Below are 20,074 nucleotides of genomic sequence, written 5' to 3' on the forward strand. Positions count from 1 at the left end.
AATGACTGTTCTCACACACATAGAAGCAAAACATGCCAATAAGAACATGGATTCATACTTTTAAGCCAAATGGAAGAATGAATAAATCTCGTCATTATGCATTGTGTTGCATCAGAGTCTACACACTGCTTAAAGAGAGGAAAGTACGACAAGTTCTCCTGCACTTTGAATGTCCTTCTGGACTCTTTATTTCCCATGCATAGTTTGGACAAGTGTGTAGTGGAACTTTTTGTAGCTGAAAACAAAAACAAAAAAACAAACCCAAAGAAAAAGGTTGACATTCATTACTTTTTTCCATCAACATTTTTAATTATTCACAAAGTATTTGAATTATCTTTCACTTGTGTTAGAATGTTCTAAATTCACGAGTAAGTCCTTCGGGGATAGGTTTGGACAAGGAAAAGTGCTGTAAAAACATAAATACATACAAAAAAAGCTCCTAAAACTAAAACATTCAGCATTTTTTGTACAACACAGTGCAATAGAAAAGGGATCCGGAAAGGTTTTCAGCACTGGTCTTTTGGACTTGCGACAGTCGCTAAATGATAAAACAATGGAACTGTAAACGCCTCTGTGTGAGTTGGTGCAGCACCGTTGCAAACCCACAACAGCAGAGAGAAATTTAAACTGTTCTCATTTGCAAGCGGTTTTCGTGTTCCTGTTCTTACCGCGGAAACGACTGAGGTTGCTTTTTTGTAACACAGGAAAGGGGGAAACACCACTGGTAACATACACAAAGTCCACTTAGTGGGGGGACAGTGATGAGCATTGTGGACGTAACTGACCCGTTGTTTCAGACATATTGACGAGAGTCTTTGTTAAGGCTTTGCAAAGAGTAGCCTGCAAAGGAGGATAGATTGCATGACGCTGTTCTTTTCAACATACAACGCACATGTAGAGGAGCACAAATCATCACTGAGTCATCATCGAGAATGCAAATAATTGACAGAGCAAACGAGAGAAGGACAAAAGCGACACTGGCTTCCCAGTTTAAGAAATAAGCGATACGAGCAATGAGTCAGTTTCCAATTCTCTTGCTTTCAGTGGCCTTCAACGTTATTCAACAGTGTGCAAGACATTGATATGAATCTTTTCTATGCTATACTTCATTTCAAGGTTAAAAAGAAAAAAAAAGACCAAACATACATGCCGTTCACTGCATGTCCGTGATAGTTTGTCTAGAGTACAGATGGCACTTCTTCTGCAGGTTAAAAGGGGTTTTGGATTTGAATCAGTGCAGGGTTTTGTGGTAGAGGCAGAGACAAAGGTGAGCTGGTGACTAGAAACACAACAAGCATTGAACACTGTCTGAAATCCAAACTCTTAAAGCCTGTGACAGTCCTTAGACCCGCAATGCACATCCATCCATGACCAAATACTGAGACAGTACATTTGTGTGCCGTCTTCTCCCTTACCAGACCAACACTTACAGAATTACTTCTCAAGTCCCAATGATCAACACAAAAGTCGAATATGACACATTTTCATATGAAAGAACCAAGAAAATACATCACACTAAAGATTGAAATTCCTTTTGACAGTATGAAAACAAAACTAGGTAGAACTTAACTCACGTGAAATGGATAAGGACTGAAAACATAAATAGTTTCTTCACATTTTAGTATCAATCAAAACCTTTCATATTCAGCTGGTAACCTGATGTAATTCATTTTAATCAGGTTCTTTTATTTACTCTTCTTATATCTAAACAGTGTACTGACAAAAATCTGCAGACCAGGTTCGATAGCGAGACATCCACTAGGGGTCAGAATTGGCCCCAGCGAATTCAAACAAAAGAAACCAAAAATGGCTCAGACAAACAATTTTTACCAATATACATTGCCATCATTAATTAAAATGAACATGAAACACAGGAGTGATTAAAACAGCTAATTAAAGGGCAAAATGTTACCTTCCATCAGCAGATTCTAAACTGTGGGAATAGGTCAGCGGGGCACAATATGTGTGCAGGTAGTCTCATCTCTTAGTGTAATACAAACTTGACCCATAACGTGTAATAAGTTACCATCGTAACAACACCAGATAGCATGGTCGGCATGAAGACCTCAGTATCTGGCTAGTAACAGTCCCACTATCATGCTCTGTCCAGATCAGGTCGGGCAGTGCCGTGATTGGCACTTCTATGCATGAGAGGAATGGCAGAATTGACTGAGCAGAGGGTTCACTTGACATGTTCGGCACTGTGAGAGGAACAGTAGTATTTTTTGTGTGCAATGAAAGTGGAGAGGCTGCTGAATTTGATGTTGCACAGCCGGCAATAGCGTGTGTTCCCATTTTGTAAAGGAGAGGCGAGTGGTGTTTTAGGTGGAGCTGTAATGGTGTGGCTAATAGCAAGGGCTGCCTTTTCAGGGAGGACACTGGGCAATGGGGTGTGGCTGAGCTGCCCCGTCTCTCTTAAAGCTTCAGGCACAGGTGACACAGTTACTCCTTTAGGGGAAAGAGCTGGCGGGGCAGTTTTTGGAGACCTAGATCCCACAGATTCTAGTGAACTTCCATTAAGAACAGGTGGGGAAGGAGAGATTGCTTCCAGCTTGATGCTTCGACCATTCAGGCTGTCCTTACGGGGGCGGGAGCTTGGTTTAGGAGGGGTGAGAGGGGCTCCTTCTCGTGGGCTAAGGCTGGGACTGGGACTGACTCCAGTGGACTGTGTCTCAGGATGCTGCTGTAGTGTAAGAACCAGACCATGAGTCGTTTTAAAATGCTCCATCAGATCACAGGTTAGCAGTTTGTTGGGGGGGCAGTAGGGACACACTACTGGAGAGGTGCTGGGGGTCTTTGCTCCCTGCACATGTGGAGGGGTGGACTCTGAGCTAGGTACAGCATGTGCAACAGCTGCGGTTTTACCTGTTTGAAGCACTTTGGAATCAGAGTGCTGGTCCACGGCTCTGTTCTTCGGTGAGGTGGAGGTAGGCCTCTTCAGTCGGTTTAGTTGCTCCATAGTTTGTGGTTGCAGGGTAGTGGCTGGGCAGTAGTAGGTCTTGTGGGCCAAGTAGTTCTCAATGCTGTTGAAGCTAATGCTGCAAGCAGTGCACTTGTGGTAGTCAGAAAGGGGCAATGCAGAAATGCTGTCCTTTCTCTGGCTCTCTCTTAGTCTGGGTCTTTTACTCAAGTCTATGGGTCCTTCTCCTTCAGGACTTGAGCTGCGTGTAGGAGTTGACACTTGGGACAATAGAGCAACGGAAGAGCCCTCTTGGTTAACCCCCAAACTAGTTCCTGCTGGCAAAGTAGTGGCATTAGCCAAAGCCTCAGTTTGAGCCATGTGGATCTCATACATCTTCTTACGTTTGCGTGTGCGGATAGGTTGGGGTAGGAAGGCAGCCTTGCCAGAATGGGGGCGCTGGTTGGTGGGATCATGTCTAGAGGCGCAGTAGAATCGCTTGTGGACAATGTAGTTGTCATGACGGCTGAAGCGAATGTTGCATGCCTGGCAAAATGTGCGAGTGGGGTCGTCATCTTGGTCTTCAGCAGATCCACTAGGACTTTGGCTACCTTCGCTGGCTTGCCCGCCCCCAGGTCCCTCTCCCTCTGAGGACGATGAGCAGGTAGCATCTTTCAGCCCTGGATCCTCAATTTTCACCTCCACTACCTTGGGTTCCGAGGCCGTTCCTCCTGGTGCAGGGTCAGGGCAGCTAGGAGAGGCTGAAGCTGCACGGCTGACTGGTCTGGCCTGGGGTGAAGCAGCGTGGGAAGCAGGAGGAGCAGCTGCAGTAACAGCCCCTTCCTTCACAAGGCCTCCAGTCTCTCCTTGTTGATGCCTGCTGGAGCAGTAAAGCCTCTTGTGGACATAGAAGTTGTTAATGTTGTTGAAGGTAATGTCACATTCGAAGCAGGTAGCTCCCTTGTGAACGCTGGCAGGAGAGCCTGGTGGGTAGAAGCTCTGCTGTGCAGCTGCTGGTCCTTGTCCCTGTTTAAGTCTACTGTGCACCATCTCAGACATCTTAGCCAGAATCTCAGATGCCTGGGGCATTATGGCCGCCTCAGAATTAAACATGTACTGCGGCAAGAACACTGCTCCTCCAGGGAGAACTGAACCCCCTGTTCCAGAATGTGCAGGACTAGAACCTGGGGTGGGACTGGCCGGCTCTGCTTTCACTGCAACCACGGTGGGGCTCTTAGGTGAAGTAGGCTGAGATGAGCTTGCCTCTGCAGCATTTTCTTGAGGACTGTTCACTTGTTCTTCTTCCTTTGCATCGTTTTCATAGTCTGAACGTGGCTCCTCTTTGATGTTGAGTTGGCTGAGGGGACTGTAGCCCTGAGAGGCTGAGCTGCCATTGGCTCCAGGGCTGGACGAGTCAGGTCGGGGCACGCAGGCAGCAGGCTCCGTTTCTTGCAGCTCAGGGAGCTCAGAAGAAGGAGGACTGCTCTGGCGAGGTGTGGGGCTCCTCTCAGCTGGAACCCTCACTTCCAGGTGTGTGTGGACATGCTGCTGAAGTAATGCAGGAGTGTCAGCAGAATAGCCGCACACCTGACATTTCAGAACAATGCCAGAGTCTCCTGGACTCAAGCCTGTCACAAAGTAGAAAAAATGACAGACATTCAGATATAGAATGATGACTCTAAACCTTATGATCAAGAACACTTATGTTTAAACTATTTTAAAGGTCATCAGGTTTGATGAATAGTTCTTATACAGCTTAGGAGAAAGAGAGAGGACTTGAAGTAATCCCTCATCTATACAGCATATACATTTATTTGAGTCATTGCCAAACTATGAACAAAATATATGTTAAACATTTCACTAATTTACATGATTAAAAACATGTGGGTGTCTATACTAAGTCAAAGTTTGTACTGGATTTCTTTGTCATGTGCAGAGTTTTTACAGCTCTCACCTGCAGCCACCGGCAGTTTAGGCGAGTACACCTCACTGTTAGAGCCAGGCTGGCAAACCATGTGACTGGTGACCAGGTGGCTGTACAGGATGTCTCGTGTTGTGGAAATGAAGCCACAGCCGTGACACACACCATTCAGCGAGTCTGTGTGAACCTTCAAGTGCCGCTCACAATTTGCCTTAGTGGTGAAAGCTGACAGGCAAATCAAACAAACAAATGGACGCTCTCCTGGAGATACAGATAAAAGACAATCAAATTAGACATAAGCGCCACTTCAGTTAAGCACAGATAATATTAACACAAGCATGCCATTTTAAGAAGAAGAAAAAAAGTCTCACCGCTGTGTGTTCTCATGTGGATCTCCAGAGAGCTGGCACTGGGACAGCTTTTGTTGCACTGTGGGAAGGGACACAGCCTCTCGTTGGGGTATGAATCTTTCGGCTTGTCCTGTGGAGGAGAAGCTGCGGTCTGCTGCTTCTGTCTGCTAGCGCAGTAGTACATGAGATGAGCCTGGAGATTTCTCTCACTTCTGTACCAGATCCCACAGTCTTTACAAGGAAAGATGTCTTCTACACACACAAACACACAAAAACGGACCGGTAAGTAGAACTATAACACAACTTTGAAAGATTATTCAATTACTGAAGGATTTTAACTATTTTTGTTGCATATTTTTCTGATTTATGTATGTAGACTTTGGCTTTAATTAGTTAGAAACTTTAATTAGTTAAATAACTCATGTTTTATAGGCAATTCTAATGTGTTTGAAACGCCATTCATGTTTTCATTTTAAAAGCCCATCCATAACTCATATACTTTATGCATTTAATCATATGCAGGATGTGCACTGTTTATTAATGCACTCAGTGCATATACAACCTCAAACAAACACAAAACACACACAATTATAAATTTGAAAAAGCAATCAGAGTTGCTCCATCATCTCCACGGCAACGGACAGCGAGTTTGTGATGCACGCAAGAGAGTGTGTGTGTGTAATCGGGCCGATCTGGTGTCAGGGCACATGTTGAAAAGGCTATATTTGATATCAACCATCACGTCCCAATTATCTGTCTACTCACAGCCCAGCTAATGCAGTTGGATGCGCAAAGTTGGGCTGATCAAATTTTAGCCTTTAGCCTTATTTACGGTTATTATTCATTCCTTCATCATGGAATGTCCATGTCCACTCCCACTCCTCATGCAGTTTAGCTGATATTGGAGAGAGGGCTGCACCAGACAATTAACTTTGCTGCGGTTGGAGCAGGCACAACACTGTCACCCACTGGTCATGGGCATGAATGACAAGCAATTCAAAGGTATGTCTATTTTTCCCTTGTTACAGTACTTTGGCATTGCAATCTTGTATGAAAACAGTCCTTATATTTGCATTTTAGTTTGATGACTGAACTTATTTTTGGCAATCTATTTGCTATATCTAGCAACAAACTGCAAACAAGTATGAATTCCACACTTTATTTCTATAAAAAAGGTAATAATGTTAAATATCATTCCAGTTTTAAATGTTTACTTAATTAAGTTTACCATGTTAAAGTCAAACTGGATTTTATTTAAAAACATAATATTTTATATAATTATAGCAATAATTTAATTTCATGACAAGTAACTTTTTTCAGACAATTTATCCCAATTCAAATACACAATGAATCCTTTAACCAGTGTTGCCAAAAATAGCTGACTTTTTCCAGCCCAAAAGCTGCCCAAAACGCACAAACAACATGTTGATATTGGTAATTGATGATAGTAATTAGTAATAGTAATTAATGTTAGTAATCTAATAATTAATATTAATAATTCATATTTTTTCAATTTTAATTTATTTAAATAAAAATAAACCTAGTTACTTTAACTGTCATAATTTTTAACCATACAGCAGCCAACACCAGCCACCACAACATAACCGGATTACATCAAAACACTGGCCCCTCTCTCCCACAATCTTTTGAAATGGGGTATACATTCGTCCCATTTAGTGTTAAATTCTTTTGAACATAATTAGGTGCTGCTCATCTATCAGACAACACTTCTATGTTTGTTCTTTCTGGTGAAAACAACCAATCTGGCAACACTGCGTTTAACTAACATCAATTACAACACTAAACTGTTTAATGCAGTGATTGTGAGTTTGTATAAAATGTATTCACTTACTTTAAATTAGTATTTATTTAAAATGTTAATTTATAAAATTTGTATTTACAAGATATTTAAAAATTTACTTTGCTAAAAATGACATACTATTGATATGACATGTTTGAAAGCAAATCGTGTATTACATAATCATGGTTCATGAGAATAAGAACTCTATTTAAAATATAGTGCAATTTTACAATATCCAAAACACAAACTTTTTGAGGAAGCAAACATTTTGAAAGAAGAACTTTCAGACACAAACCAAAAATAGTAATTCGTTTAAATCCATTACACATCATACAGTATGTCATGATTTGCGCACATATGCATAAACACAGCCAACCCTCGCTCATCAAAATGTAAACACACTCCGAAAGCCACAAGTAGCTGTGAAGACATGTTGTGTTTATCAGCAAGCAGTGACTCACTATTAACGACAGCAGTGGCTAAGATGGCAGCCATGCCAGCCTGTTGTGGGAGGAGCTGGATCTCCGAGTGCAGAGCGGCAGGGTATGCAGGCTCCTCCTTCACCCGCACGCCATGGGTCTGAGTCCCTGCTGAATGATCACCGTTGGAGCTGGACAGCGAAGCCAGAAGAGCATCTCCACCGGACAGCTCCCGTGTCAGCTTACAGAACAACACTCCTCCTGGAGTAAACCAAAACAATATTATTAAGAGGTGAAATTTAAGAATTTTGAAAACCTTTTGAAGACTACTATGAGTGAAAATTAAGAATTAAAATTGGTTTCATTTTTAGTGGTAATGCAACTAATTATATTTGGTCCATCAATTAATATTTATTTATAAAGCACACTACTACAACCAAGGTTGACCAAAGTGTTTACACTAGGACTGCCCAATGTATCGTTTTAGCATCAATATTGCAATGTGATCATTCACAATAGTCACATCGCCAGTATACGCAACATTAGGTCTGGATTATAATTGGGGTCTGTGACTTTATTACCATATGTAACTTTGAAACAAATTTATAACGATTCATTTTAATGAATTGTTTATAAAATGAAGACTATGCCGTAGTATTTTACATTTGATTATTCAATTACTGTATACCTGAATACAGTCCTCAGGAAAACAATAAAACACTGTTTATTTAATAAGCATATCTTTCTTTATTGTTTATTATATTTTTATATTTTATGCATGCCCTTACAGAATCATCCCAATCAATCTAAAATGATAAATTCTTACCAAATAGTATCAGCTACTACTAACAGCATCATCTAGTGAAGTTGTATTTATATCGCAATATACAGTTGAAGTCAGAATTATTAGCCCCCCTTTGATTTTTTTTTTTTTTAGTTTTTAAATATTTCTCAAATGATGTTGAAAAGAGCAAGGAAACTTTCACAGTATGTCTGATAATATTTTCTCCTCTGCAGAAAGTCTTATTTGTTTTATTTCGGCTAGAATAAAAGCAGTTTTTATTTTTTTAAACACCATTTTAAAGACAAAATTATTAGCCCCTTTAAGCTATATATTTTTTTCAAATAGTCTACAGAACAAACCATCATTATACAATAACTTGCCTAATTACCCTAACTTGCCTAGTTAACCTAACTAACCTAGTTAAGCCTTTAAATGTCACTTTAAGCTGTATAGAAGTGTCTTGAAGAAAATCTAGCAAAATATTATTTACTGTCATCATTGCAAAGATAAAGTAAATCAGTTATAAGAAATGAGTTATTAAAACTATTATGTTTAGAAATGTGTTGAAGAAATCTTCTTTATATTAAACAGAAATTGGGGAAAAATAATTTGGGGTAATAATTGAGGGGGTTTAATAATTCTGATTGCAGACCTCGAAGAAAGCCCAAGTGAATGTGAGAGATGCATGAGTGTTTTGTCTCATACCCTGACTGTAGATGGTGCAGTTTGAGTCTGTGGGGTTTGAGGTCACAGGGATTCTTCTGAGCCAGCAGTCCGGCTCCTCACACACCAGAGACACTGCAGAACTCTAAACACACACACAAACAGGGAAAGAGAAACAAGGTCAGCTCTTCAATTTTAAAAGAACACAGACAGATTTAGAACAGGACTCAGTGGGACACTTCCAGTAGATATAATGCAGAGGTTATACAAAAAGATTTCTCACTTCCTATTAACATTTTAAACATTTACACGTATGAGCTTGGCAAAACAAAGTTATCATTTCAAAATGTTGCTTTTCTTTAATAGGTTTACTTTCCTAAAATGATAATAATGATCATAAGGAATAACTGAAATAAAGTCAAATTATATATAGATTACATTATCAACATATATTGCATATTAACATATTTCAAATTTATTAACAATCAAAAAAAAAGATCCAGGAAATAATTTAAGTTTTAGTTTGCACTTTGAAATCGACAGTCATCTACTGTAAATATAATATTTTTAAATAAATTGTGCTAATTATAAAATATAAATATAAAATTATAAAATATTAAATTGTGGATTTTGAGAAAAATATTTTTGCTTTCTTAATATAATATAAAAAAATAAATAAAATAAAATAAAATAAAATATAACATAACATTATAATATAATATAATATAATATAATATAATATAATATAATATTGTTTGTCTTTTAGGGTTACACGACATTGAAAAAATCATTTATTTTTCTGCGATAAATATTGTGATAATTCCACATGATGCTTTAAATTGCTCTACTAGATGGTTTTCTGGGCAGACTAACAGTATTCAGGTACATAAATGGAACATTCACAATCAAAAAAGTGTTTTTCTTACTTTTCTTTGTCTCATTTCAAGTCCAAATATCTACAAATTCTTAGAGATCAAGTAAAAAAAAATTTTCTCCTTCAGAAGAAAGAAGTCAAAATGAGGAGTTTCTTTTCTCCTTAAAACAAGCTAAATTATCTACCAATAGAGTAATTAAAATAATTGTAATTAAATACAATTATTCTTTGTTACACCTCCAAACACTTTTTGTGCACAAACCCTCTTAAAATGCTCAGTCACAGGCCTTAAAAACACATGCCAATGAAAAACTTTTACTCGATTATAGTTAAACTAAGTAGTGACTCTACAAGCCACACATGTTCTGTGGCTCCTGGTCAGCTAAAATTCAGAATCAACATTGCATATTTTGCAATGCTTAAACGATATATTGTGAAGCCCTACTATCTTTTCATTGAAATTTATACCTTCACAGCTATCTCAAATAATTGTGATAAGACCAAATAACCACAATCACATTGTCAATCAATAATTGTGGCATGTTTTAATGCCATACTAGTACTTATAGTTATAACCACAATGCATATTTCATCTGTTCACCATAAAACAGATTTTCTTTACTTGCACTTTCCAAGACACAACCACCTGTTTATCTGTGAGAGACATGGTGACATTTTTTTCAGCTTAAGAAATGGCTTTACGGTATGTTCAAAGAAACACATTTAATCCCTTTTGCCCGATATCATGCCATTCAAATTCCCATTCCAGCACACATTTTAATACAACACAACCAGAAACAGTAGTCAATAACTAGTTTGCATAATTTAACTCTTCCAACCACAAATATTAAAATATTTTTAAAAACAAAAGAGTGGTTGAGTGGCAAAATACTGTGAAAACAGAAAAATTCCACTAGCCGTTGGAAAGCGGATATCATGCAATTTCAACTGAACAATTTACAGTAAAAAAAAAAAAACTAATGCAAAAACATTACAACACACACACCTGGATTTTTCCACACAATCATTTCCTTGTTCAGACAAAGCATACGTTGACAGATTGTAACAGAATGATTAATAAACTCAATCCCACACTGTAAAAAAAAAAAATCTGTAAATTAGCAGACCAACTATTAACTTCTATAGTATTAGTGTTTCCTATTAAGTTTTTGGTTATAAGTCCTTAACATTCTTCAAAATATCTTCTTTTGAGTTCAACAGAAAAAAAGGAAAATCAAAAAGGTTTGGAGCCACCTAACAGTCAGTGAACAGTTAGAAAATATCTTAAAGGTTTAGTTCACCTAAAACTGGACATTGTCTTCATTTACTGATCCTTGTCTCAGACCTGTTAACCTGTTAGCCTCCTAACATTCAGTAAACAGTTAGAAAATCTTCATTTTCTGGTGATCTATCTATTTAACGTTGCTGATTTTATTGCTGTATTTCCAATACCAAATCAGAAACTTGCATAAATATATCCTCATATCATATCATACCACAATTATACATGTCAGAGCTCAGCTGTGACTGGATGAACAAATTATGAAAGGAACTGCACTGTGAAAGACGATGCATCCTCACTACATCCTCGTTTTCTACTGTATATTTATTTATGCTTATAGATTATGAGACCTTGATCTTTCTTCCAAAAAGTGATTTTTTTTTTTTTTAATAGTTTAAAGCACAGATGCCCAAATATATATATATTTATACAACAGTTCTGTCTGGTTCTGACAGACTCGGTCTGCAGCCTCGTGCCAGCGCACGCCTCCCACCAGTGCCAATATACAGCCATATCGCACTGCTACGAGTGTGATATTGCTCATATATATTTATATATATATATATATATATATATATATATATATATATATATATATATATATATATATATATATATATATATATATATATATATATATATATATATATTATATGAGAGTGTTTGTGAGATAGTTTGTGGTTTTTTTATGGATTTTTTTATGGTTTTTTATGGTTTTTAAAATCATTGATACGACTAAAGTATTTTTTTCTAAATATATTTTTTATATTATTAAATTACATTTGCTTAAACTGATATTTTGTCTGGATTGGTGTTGTAAATTATGCAAAAAAAAAACTTGTAATAAACTTGCAGCACATTTTCTGTTATATAACGGACTTATTTCTCTATATATTATTTAGTATACATTCTATTATTTCAAAATAAGAGTTACTTTATTAGACTGTAGAGTTGAATTTTCAACATCAAAAGTCGACAGAGCAGAGATCAATATCCCATACTGCACTTCACAGCCATGAACAAACTGAAAACCCTTAAATAAATGGAAATATAACGGCAGATTATTTAAGTGTAGCTGATCCGTTCCACTAGGTGGCAGCATTTCTGCAGGCCAAGTTCACTGATGGCCTCATATTTAAGAAAACGTTCCACTCCTTCATCCACTGAGTTAAAAGCCTTGGCCCTGATGAGACGATATCCTGACATGCTACCAAATCAACTTTAAAGACAGGAGCAAATGAAGCGACATTAGTTCAGCTGCGTAAAGCAGCATAAAAAGCCACCAGTGGAGAGGATGAGAGGAAGAGATGGACCGCAGAGGAGGACAGCTGAAGGGTTTCTTTCTAATTCTGTCTGTTCTTGCCTGAAGATACGGTCCGTATTGTATTTCATGGGGAACTAGTGCTGATAAGGAGATAGGGCTCCTTTTGTTTTAATTTGAAACCCAATGCTGGAGCCGTCTGTGGCATAAGTGCTGCGTGCTTCTGCTAATTTGTTTCAGACTCATTTAACACGACTCGACTTTAAGCTTCACAAAAGGAGAGGGCAGCCTGGTCAGCCCTCGCCTTTGACAAAACACTTCCAGACAAACGCACGCTCTAATTAAACACACACACACATATTGACACACAGAAAGATTCACACGCGCAGATGCACAAGGGGAGTAAGTGAAGATGTGAATGCTTATGACCTGTTGTGAATAGCGAACAAGAGCCAAATCAAATCAATTGGATGCCTATTACTATATCGCTAAATAAAAGACAGGTTTAAGTGGCCAGGTGACTAAACACATCACTTGATGAGAAGGATACTACTTGTTATTACAGTCAGTTTATGAATTACAAGAACGATTATCTGACGCCCACTGAGTTACATGGAATGGGTGAGTCATCATGTCAATGTTGTGACTTGTACATCTTCTAATATCTTTTATCTAGGTGGAAATATCATACAGATATAAAAAACAGAAGATACATTTCTTTTGAAAATTACATTTCCTTGTGTACAGTTTCAGGCCTGGGGAATTGTCTATTTGTTTGAGTAGTTTGGACATGTTTTGACACTACAAAGCACATTTGCATAATTAAAGATATAACACAGCTTAACAATAAGACAGCCTAAATATGATTTTTCCAAATGACGGTCAAAAGTGTGTGGTCTGTGATTTTTAAATGTTTTAAAATAAGCTTATCCTGCTCACTAAGGCTGCATTTATTTAATCAAAAATACAGTACAAATAGTAAAATTGTCAAATGTAATAATTGTTATAAAATAACTCTTCAATAGTAGTTTATCGTTTAATTTAATAATTTATTTCAGTGATTTTAAAGATGAATTTTTAACTTCATTACTCCAGTCTTCAGAGTCATATGATCCTTCAGAAATCATTCATTCATTCATTTTCTTTTCGGCTTAGTCCCTTTATTAATCTGGGTCGCCACAACGGAATGAACCACCAACTTATCCAGCATATGTTTTTACACAGCGGATGCCCTTCCAGCTGCAACCCATCTCTGGGAAACATCCATACACACTCATTCACACACATACACTACAGACAATTTAGCCAATCCAATTTACCTGTACCACATGTCTTTGGACAGTGGGGGAAACCAAAGCACCCAAAGAAAACCCACACGAACGCAGGGAGAACATGCAAACTCCACACAGAAACGCCAACTGATCCAGCTAAGGCTCGAACCAGTGTCCTTCTTGCTGTGGGGCGACAGCACTACCTGCTGCGCCACTGCATCACTGCATCAAATAAAAATATTTCTGTTACCCTTTAACTGAAAAAAATGTATGAACTCCTAATGTCGCTAGTGACACACTCAATGCATTTTTTTTCAACACATCCCATAATTTCTAAAATATCAGCTTCAACCAAATAGTTGATATGTTGATTTATGGTAAAACTACTGGAATTAATATAGAAAATATTAAGTGTAGGACCAAATTATATATAAAAAAAATTTGAATACTAAATCATCTTTTTTTCTTGAAGTATGCCAGAAAATATTTCAGATTCTCATTTAACATGTTTTCTTGCCTTTTACAATAAAACCAAAATCAAGTGTAGTAGTGCAACAGAATTATGTTTGTTGAACTTAACCCAGCAATGCCATTACTTAAAAACTTTTACTATTTAAAACCATCAAAATATGGTCAACCATTTAGTTGAGCAGGCAGTTAAAGGGTTAAGTAACTTTAAGCCAGAATTTGCCAAGGTTATGAATAATATTGGTCTTGACAGTAAATTGATAAAAGAAGGCTTTATTAGGTTGTTAAGCAGCTTATGAGTGGGCAGGAAACAATCGAATGAAAAACATGTGGATGATAACAATGATTTCGATTGTAATCTTAATGCCAGCTGTATACAAGAGTAAATCATTTTATTTTTGATCACAGTTATCATCCAGAATTTTAACCAGTGAGTACCTTTTCAGTTAAATCAATATATATATATATATATATATATATATATATATATATATATATATATATATATATATATATATATATATATATATATATATATATATATCCAGTATGAGTAAAATACTTGAGTAGATTTTAAAATTTGTAGGCATTTACTAAAGTGGTCTTAACATTAGTGATTTGTAACATTTAATGCCAGTTGTTCTTAAATATAATAACATACAGTATCTGTATTTTTATGTTAGTATGTTTATCAGTTGTGCTACATCTCTGGTACAAAAATATCTTAAAGCTTTAGTTCACCTAAAACTGGACATTGTCATCATTTTCTAAATCTTGTAACAAACCTGTTAACCTGTTAGCCTCTTAACAGTTAGTAAACAGTTAGAAAAATCTTCATTTTTGGGTGATCTATGCATTTGACCGATTTTATTGCTCTGTTTCCAGTGCCAAATCAGGAACTTGCATAAATATATTCTCATATCATATCATACCACAATAATACATGTTAGAGCTCAGCTGAAATTGTTCGAATTTGACTGTGTGAACTCAATATGAAAGGAACTGCACTGTGAAAGACGATGCATCCCTGCTACAGGTCAAAGAATGCAGATGACCTCTAGTCATACCACCTCTGGTTCATAGTGGCTGACTGAAAGAGTTTGGTGAAAGAAGACCACTGTACAGCAGGAATGCTACATGTTTTGGAGTTTAACCGTGGTGTTGGTGAATATACCCCCCACCCTCTCAATCACAAGGAGCGAGGGGTACTTTAAGAGCGGCGCTTTAAGCCCCACCGAGTGCGAAGCTTTGAGGAACAGTCTAAGCCCCCTCGTCCGAGCCCTGCTCCCTCATGAATATTAATGACGACGGCCGTGCTTTAATCTGCCTGATCCCCGCACTGCTGCCGCCGCCCTGATAGCGAATCTAATTATTTGGTCTGATATTAACCAGCCCCCTCCCTCCATCATCCATACACACACACACACACACACACATTTACACACAAACCATCAGGAAAAGAAGTATATGCACCTTTCCATACACACAAACACACACTTGTGCACTGCCATCATACCACAACACCTTAAACATCCTCCCCCCGCAGCCAAGCCTGGTGTGTTATCATTCTTAAAAACACCCTCCTCTCGGGCTGATAAAAGTTGAATGCAAATGATTCTTCGCTTCTCATTTTCTTTCAGCGGAGAGAAAAATCTTCCACGGTCTTCTTTAAGAAGAGAAACGGGGCCATATCTCTCTGTGACCCTACAGTGTGACCTCAGAGTCAAATCCATCCAGGTTTACGGAGCCAATTAAAAGGCATCAAATTGAGTGAACTCATCTGCCGGCAGCCAAGGGACAGGACGGAACATTCTTAGAAATCATTTATGCGTCTCTGGAACGCACACTCCACATGCTTTACATGTAAATGTTTAACGTGTTAAGCAGCGTGCAAATACACTAAAAGCGATGCTCATTATGATAAAGTGGATCAAGGTTTTAAAAGGTGTTTGCTCAAGATATGACAGCATGTATCTCACGAAGTGTAATCCCGCAGTTTCTTATGATGCAATGCTTGGAAGAAAAAAAATCAATGGTGTGAACTGAAAGTCATTAAACTGCCTTTGTTAATTGAGGCTCACACTCTGTGTTAATTGTCTCGATTTACTGAAATAGCAAAAGAAAGATGTTTTTTGACTTAGCGATAATGAATGGGAGCTGAAGGATGAACATAAAATAGAATTTAACAAGTTAATAGAAAATAAAAACAAGTCATTTTATGTTGATCGGCTCCTAACTATAGTTAATTTAAAGAGATAATAAAGCTGAGAAATTGAGAAATCAGTCTGGTGAATTGGCCGATATGAGGCCAATATAATACATGTAAATGAGAAATATTTGGTCAAACTATTTTACCATTTATTAGGCAAATTTATTAAAATAACAAAAAAGTTAACTTAAGTTAAATCAGTTATATTTAGTTAAAATTCAGTTATGATTTTTTGCCCATCATTGAGTTTAATTATTTACATCTTTAAATGTGTGTAAATTTATCTTTTATTCAATTTCTTAATTAATTTCAGTAATATTATTAACTAATATGAAAATGTTAATTTGATTTATTTAAAATACTATTTGTAAAGTTATATTTTCTGTCCTTTGGTAAACATATAAGAAACTTGCTTTGTTTACCAATTAAGTGGATCTAATTGGATTTGCATTGTAAACAATAAATAAAAGTTAAAAAGATATTATTTTTTAGTTACAATATTCCCAAAATCATTTCGCATAAACCCACAGATTTTTTACAAAATTCAGAAATTACAAAAAAATTTCCGCAGATTCTGTCTGGCTCTACTGATAACCGATAACTCTTAACATTTGGTGACTGATAACCAATATATTAGCTGATAAATATAAATATTATAAAATGCTAGATTTTTATACAGTGGGCGGTGGATTATAAAAAAAAAAAATTTCAAAAACGTTTGAACTGACCTTATGAACTGAATAGCCAGCTCAAAGTATAAAAAAACAATAATTTCTTTGAAGTAATAAACAAGGTGAGGAAAGCTCCGTTATAGTGAACTGGACAAGTCTGAACATGTTCAACTCACGCATACACAGGGCAGGAAAATTTATACAATTACGTAATATATCGGCTTAAAGATATCAGCCTAGTTTTGATATTGGATCAATAACGATAACATTAAAAATAGCATTTATCGGCCGATATTGATATGGCTGCTGATATATTAAGCATCTCTAAACTGTAAAATGTAATAAGTTGACCTTACTTGAAAAAATTTTAAAAAACGATTGCCTTAAAATTTTGAAGTAGTGTATTTATTTTAAGTGAGCATAACTTAAAACAGTTTGCATTTACAACTTCTTACCAAAGTAAACTTCAGTAGTGTTGACTCAAAATAATTATTTATGTTAACTTCTTATTAGTGTTTACATTACTAGGAAAGTATTGGGAAACCGATTGTCTTAAAATGATCAAGTAAGGTGCACTAAAACATTTAAGTAAAGACAAAAACCAATACCTTAATCCACCTTTCCTGCACGCAACAAATGACAAACAACAGACTGGAAGTCATTCATTTCCAATGAAGAGTCCAGGAGCTGTGTGGAGTTCTGTTTATCTCCGTTTGGTGAAAATTCAGATCTGATTTGAGCTGCGAATCAATTAAAATACTTAAACTCCTGAACCAGACAGTATGCGTCTGGCCGACTGGATTTAATGTATTCCCAGTGATGTCCAAGCTGGTCTGTGCATGCGAGATGAGAAATTGTATTTTTTCGTTATTTTTTGAATTAGAAAAAAGTCTTTATTAAAAATACATTTATATTTATAATTAAAGTGAGAAAAAATAAAATGTTTTAAAGTTGCCTCCACATTCCCTCCAAATTCTTTAACGTTCTATGAGTTTCTAGATATCATTTATTCACCCATGGTAAATGCACTGAGAATAAAGGCTCTTGCTTTTGCACTCCTTTATTTTGGACACAGCAAGAATCAGCTTCTATCCCATGGTGCGTGACAAAACTGAAAATTCTGTATTACTGCCACAAGGGGGCGTATTCTGACAGTTGGGTCACGTGCAGTGGAAAGGTGGCTTTCCTTATTTATTCCCAGGGCCGTTTATATCGAAGTTGATATTTGTCCTAATCATGTTGGTGTTTCGAACATCTAATTTTTACGAGGTGGGTCGTTAGACCAACACTCAACCCCCAACCTATTTCTAGCACAACTGGCCAATGCAGATATTTTAAAATATTCAAATATCGGCCGATATATCGGCCACGGTAATATATCGCTTGACCGCCAGCTGAACTGCTGCAAATAAAATTAAATCCTGTTCATAAAGGTTTAATTTTGCTGTGAATTCATTTGGACTTACAATGCAAAATGAGCAACATATTAAAAGTCCACAAGTGCCTCCTTTAAAACTTGCTTAGCTTTTTGATCAACTTGATAAATAATCATTAACATTTTGGAGTTAATATCCCTTTAAATATTGTCATTTAGCAGACTCACTCATTATAAAGGAAAACTAACACCACTCTCACAACATTTCTCTTCAGCACCGGTGTCCTTTTTCCCACTCTTTCTCATTTTTCTGCTTTTAACTCCAGCGTTATCTTCTTCTGTTCCTGCTTCTCTACTATCTCCACCTTTATCCCTCTCCTCATCTGTCCATATCCCTCTTTTCATGCTCCACCACACTCTTTGTCTCCATCTCCTTCTTGCTATCTATTCCTCTCTGTATCTCTCCACACATCCCTTTCTCACTTTTCCATCCCCCTTGCTTTCTCCTTCTCCCAATCCTATCCCTCTGTCTACCCCTCTCTCTATCTCCTTTCCACAGGAAATGGTTTCTTTCCCAAAAGGAGGGGGCAGAAAAGGGGTTCATACTGTCCCAAACAAAGAGGTCAGTGTGTGAATCCTCCAAAAATACAGAGAAGAAAAGGAAGGGCGATAACAATCAGAAACCTTCTCTCATCCGGCTCTCTCACACACGTATCCTTTTTTCCCCTTTCCATATTTCTCTTCTTTTTTTCAAGGCCTCATTCGCACACATCCAAGTGAACACACTTACGCACATCTATGCATGAACCCGAGGCAAACAGCAGCACATCTCCGCATGCACGTCCCACCAAGAAAAACAGCATCCAGGTGAGATGAGCAGCATGCAAATGACATGTAAAAATGGGAAACTCTGATACTTAAAAAGGTGCGATAAGAGATTTGAAAATGAGGCACTCTTGGAAAGCGGGCTCCTGATCTGCCGGTGATCGGGCTCGGAGATAAATGAAGGTTTCCTCTCTCCACTCCCCACCCATGCTATCTCTTGCTGTCGTTTTCTCCACCGTAAAGCCTACGAATTCAAGTACATGACGATCAAACCTTCGCCGTACATTTTGACTCACAACTGAAGTTGATGAGCGCTGCTGCTTCTCACAAGATAGAATGTTATCATATACATGATGTGTATTTTATTTATCAAAATTCAAAAACAAAAAGTCACGACCTGCAAATCCAAGTCTAAAAATGTTCAATGTACAGTCTGAATTATTAGCTCCCCTGTACATTTTCCCCCAATTTCTGTTTATCAGAAAGAAGATTTCTAAATATAATAGTTGTAATAACACATTTCTAAACATAACAGTTTTAATAACTAATTTCTAATAGCTGGTTATTTTATCTTTGCCATGATATACATAATATTTTACTAGATATTTTTCTTGATACTAGTATTCAGCTTAAAGTGAGATTTAAAGGCTTAACTAGGTTAACTTGGCAAGTTAGGGTAATTAGACAAATCATTGTGTAACGATGATTTGTTCTGTAGACAATCAAAAAAATATTGCTTAAGGGGGATAATAATATTGATCTAAAATGGTTATAAAAAAAATAAAACTGCTTTTATTCTAGCCGAAATAAAACAAATAAGACTTTCTCTAGAAAAAAAAAATATTATAGGAAATAATATACTGTGAAAAAATCCTTGCTTTATTAAACATCATTTGGGAAATATTTGACAAAGAAAAATTTACAGAGGGACTAATTATTTTGACTTCGACTGTATGCCTTTACTCACAACGAATAAGAATGTTACATGTCTACATATTTAC

The 20,074-nt window shown here is 36.9% G+C and overlaps 1 protein-coding gene across 1 annotated transcript in view; it reads right to left on the reverse strand.

The window, feature by feature from the left end:
* Window positions 1-1,928: 1,928 nt before the first annotated feature.
* zfpm1 (zinc finger protein, FOG family member 1) overlaps window positions 1,929-20,074 on the reverse strand; it is a 122,515-nt gene continuing 104,369 nt past the window's right edge. The window contains 5 exon segments of the mRNA NM_001039460.2: window positions 1,929-4,527; window positions 4,854-5,081; window positions 5,192-5,422; window positions 7,433-7,651; window positions 8,880-8,982. Coding sequence (NP_001034549.1) covers window positions 2,183-4,527; window positions 4,854-5,081; window positions 5,192-5,422; window positions 7,433-7,651; window positions 8,880-8,982 — 3,126 coding nt within the window. The 3' untranslated portion in view covers window positions 1,929-2,182.

This window comes from Danio rerio, chromosome 18 (genome assembly GCF_052040795.2).
Source record: "Danio rerio strain M-AB ecotype USA chromosome 18, GRCz13ab, whole genome shotgun sequence".
NCBI classification, from domain to species: Eukaryota; Metazoa; Chordata; class Actinopteri; order Cypriniformes; family Danionidae; genus Danio; species Danio rerio.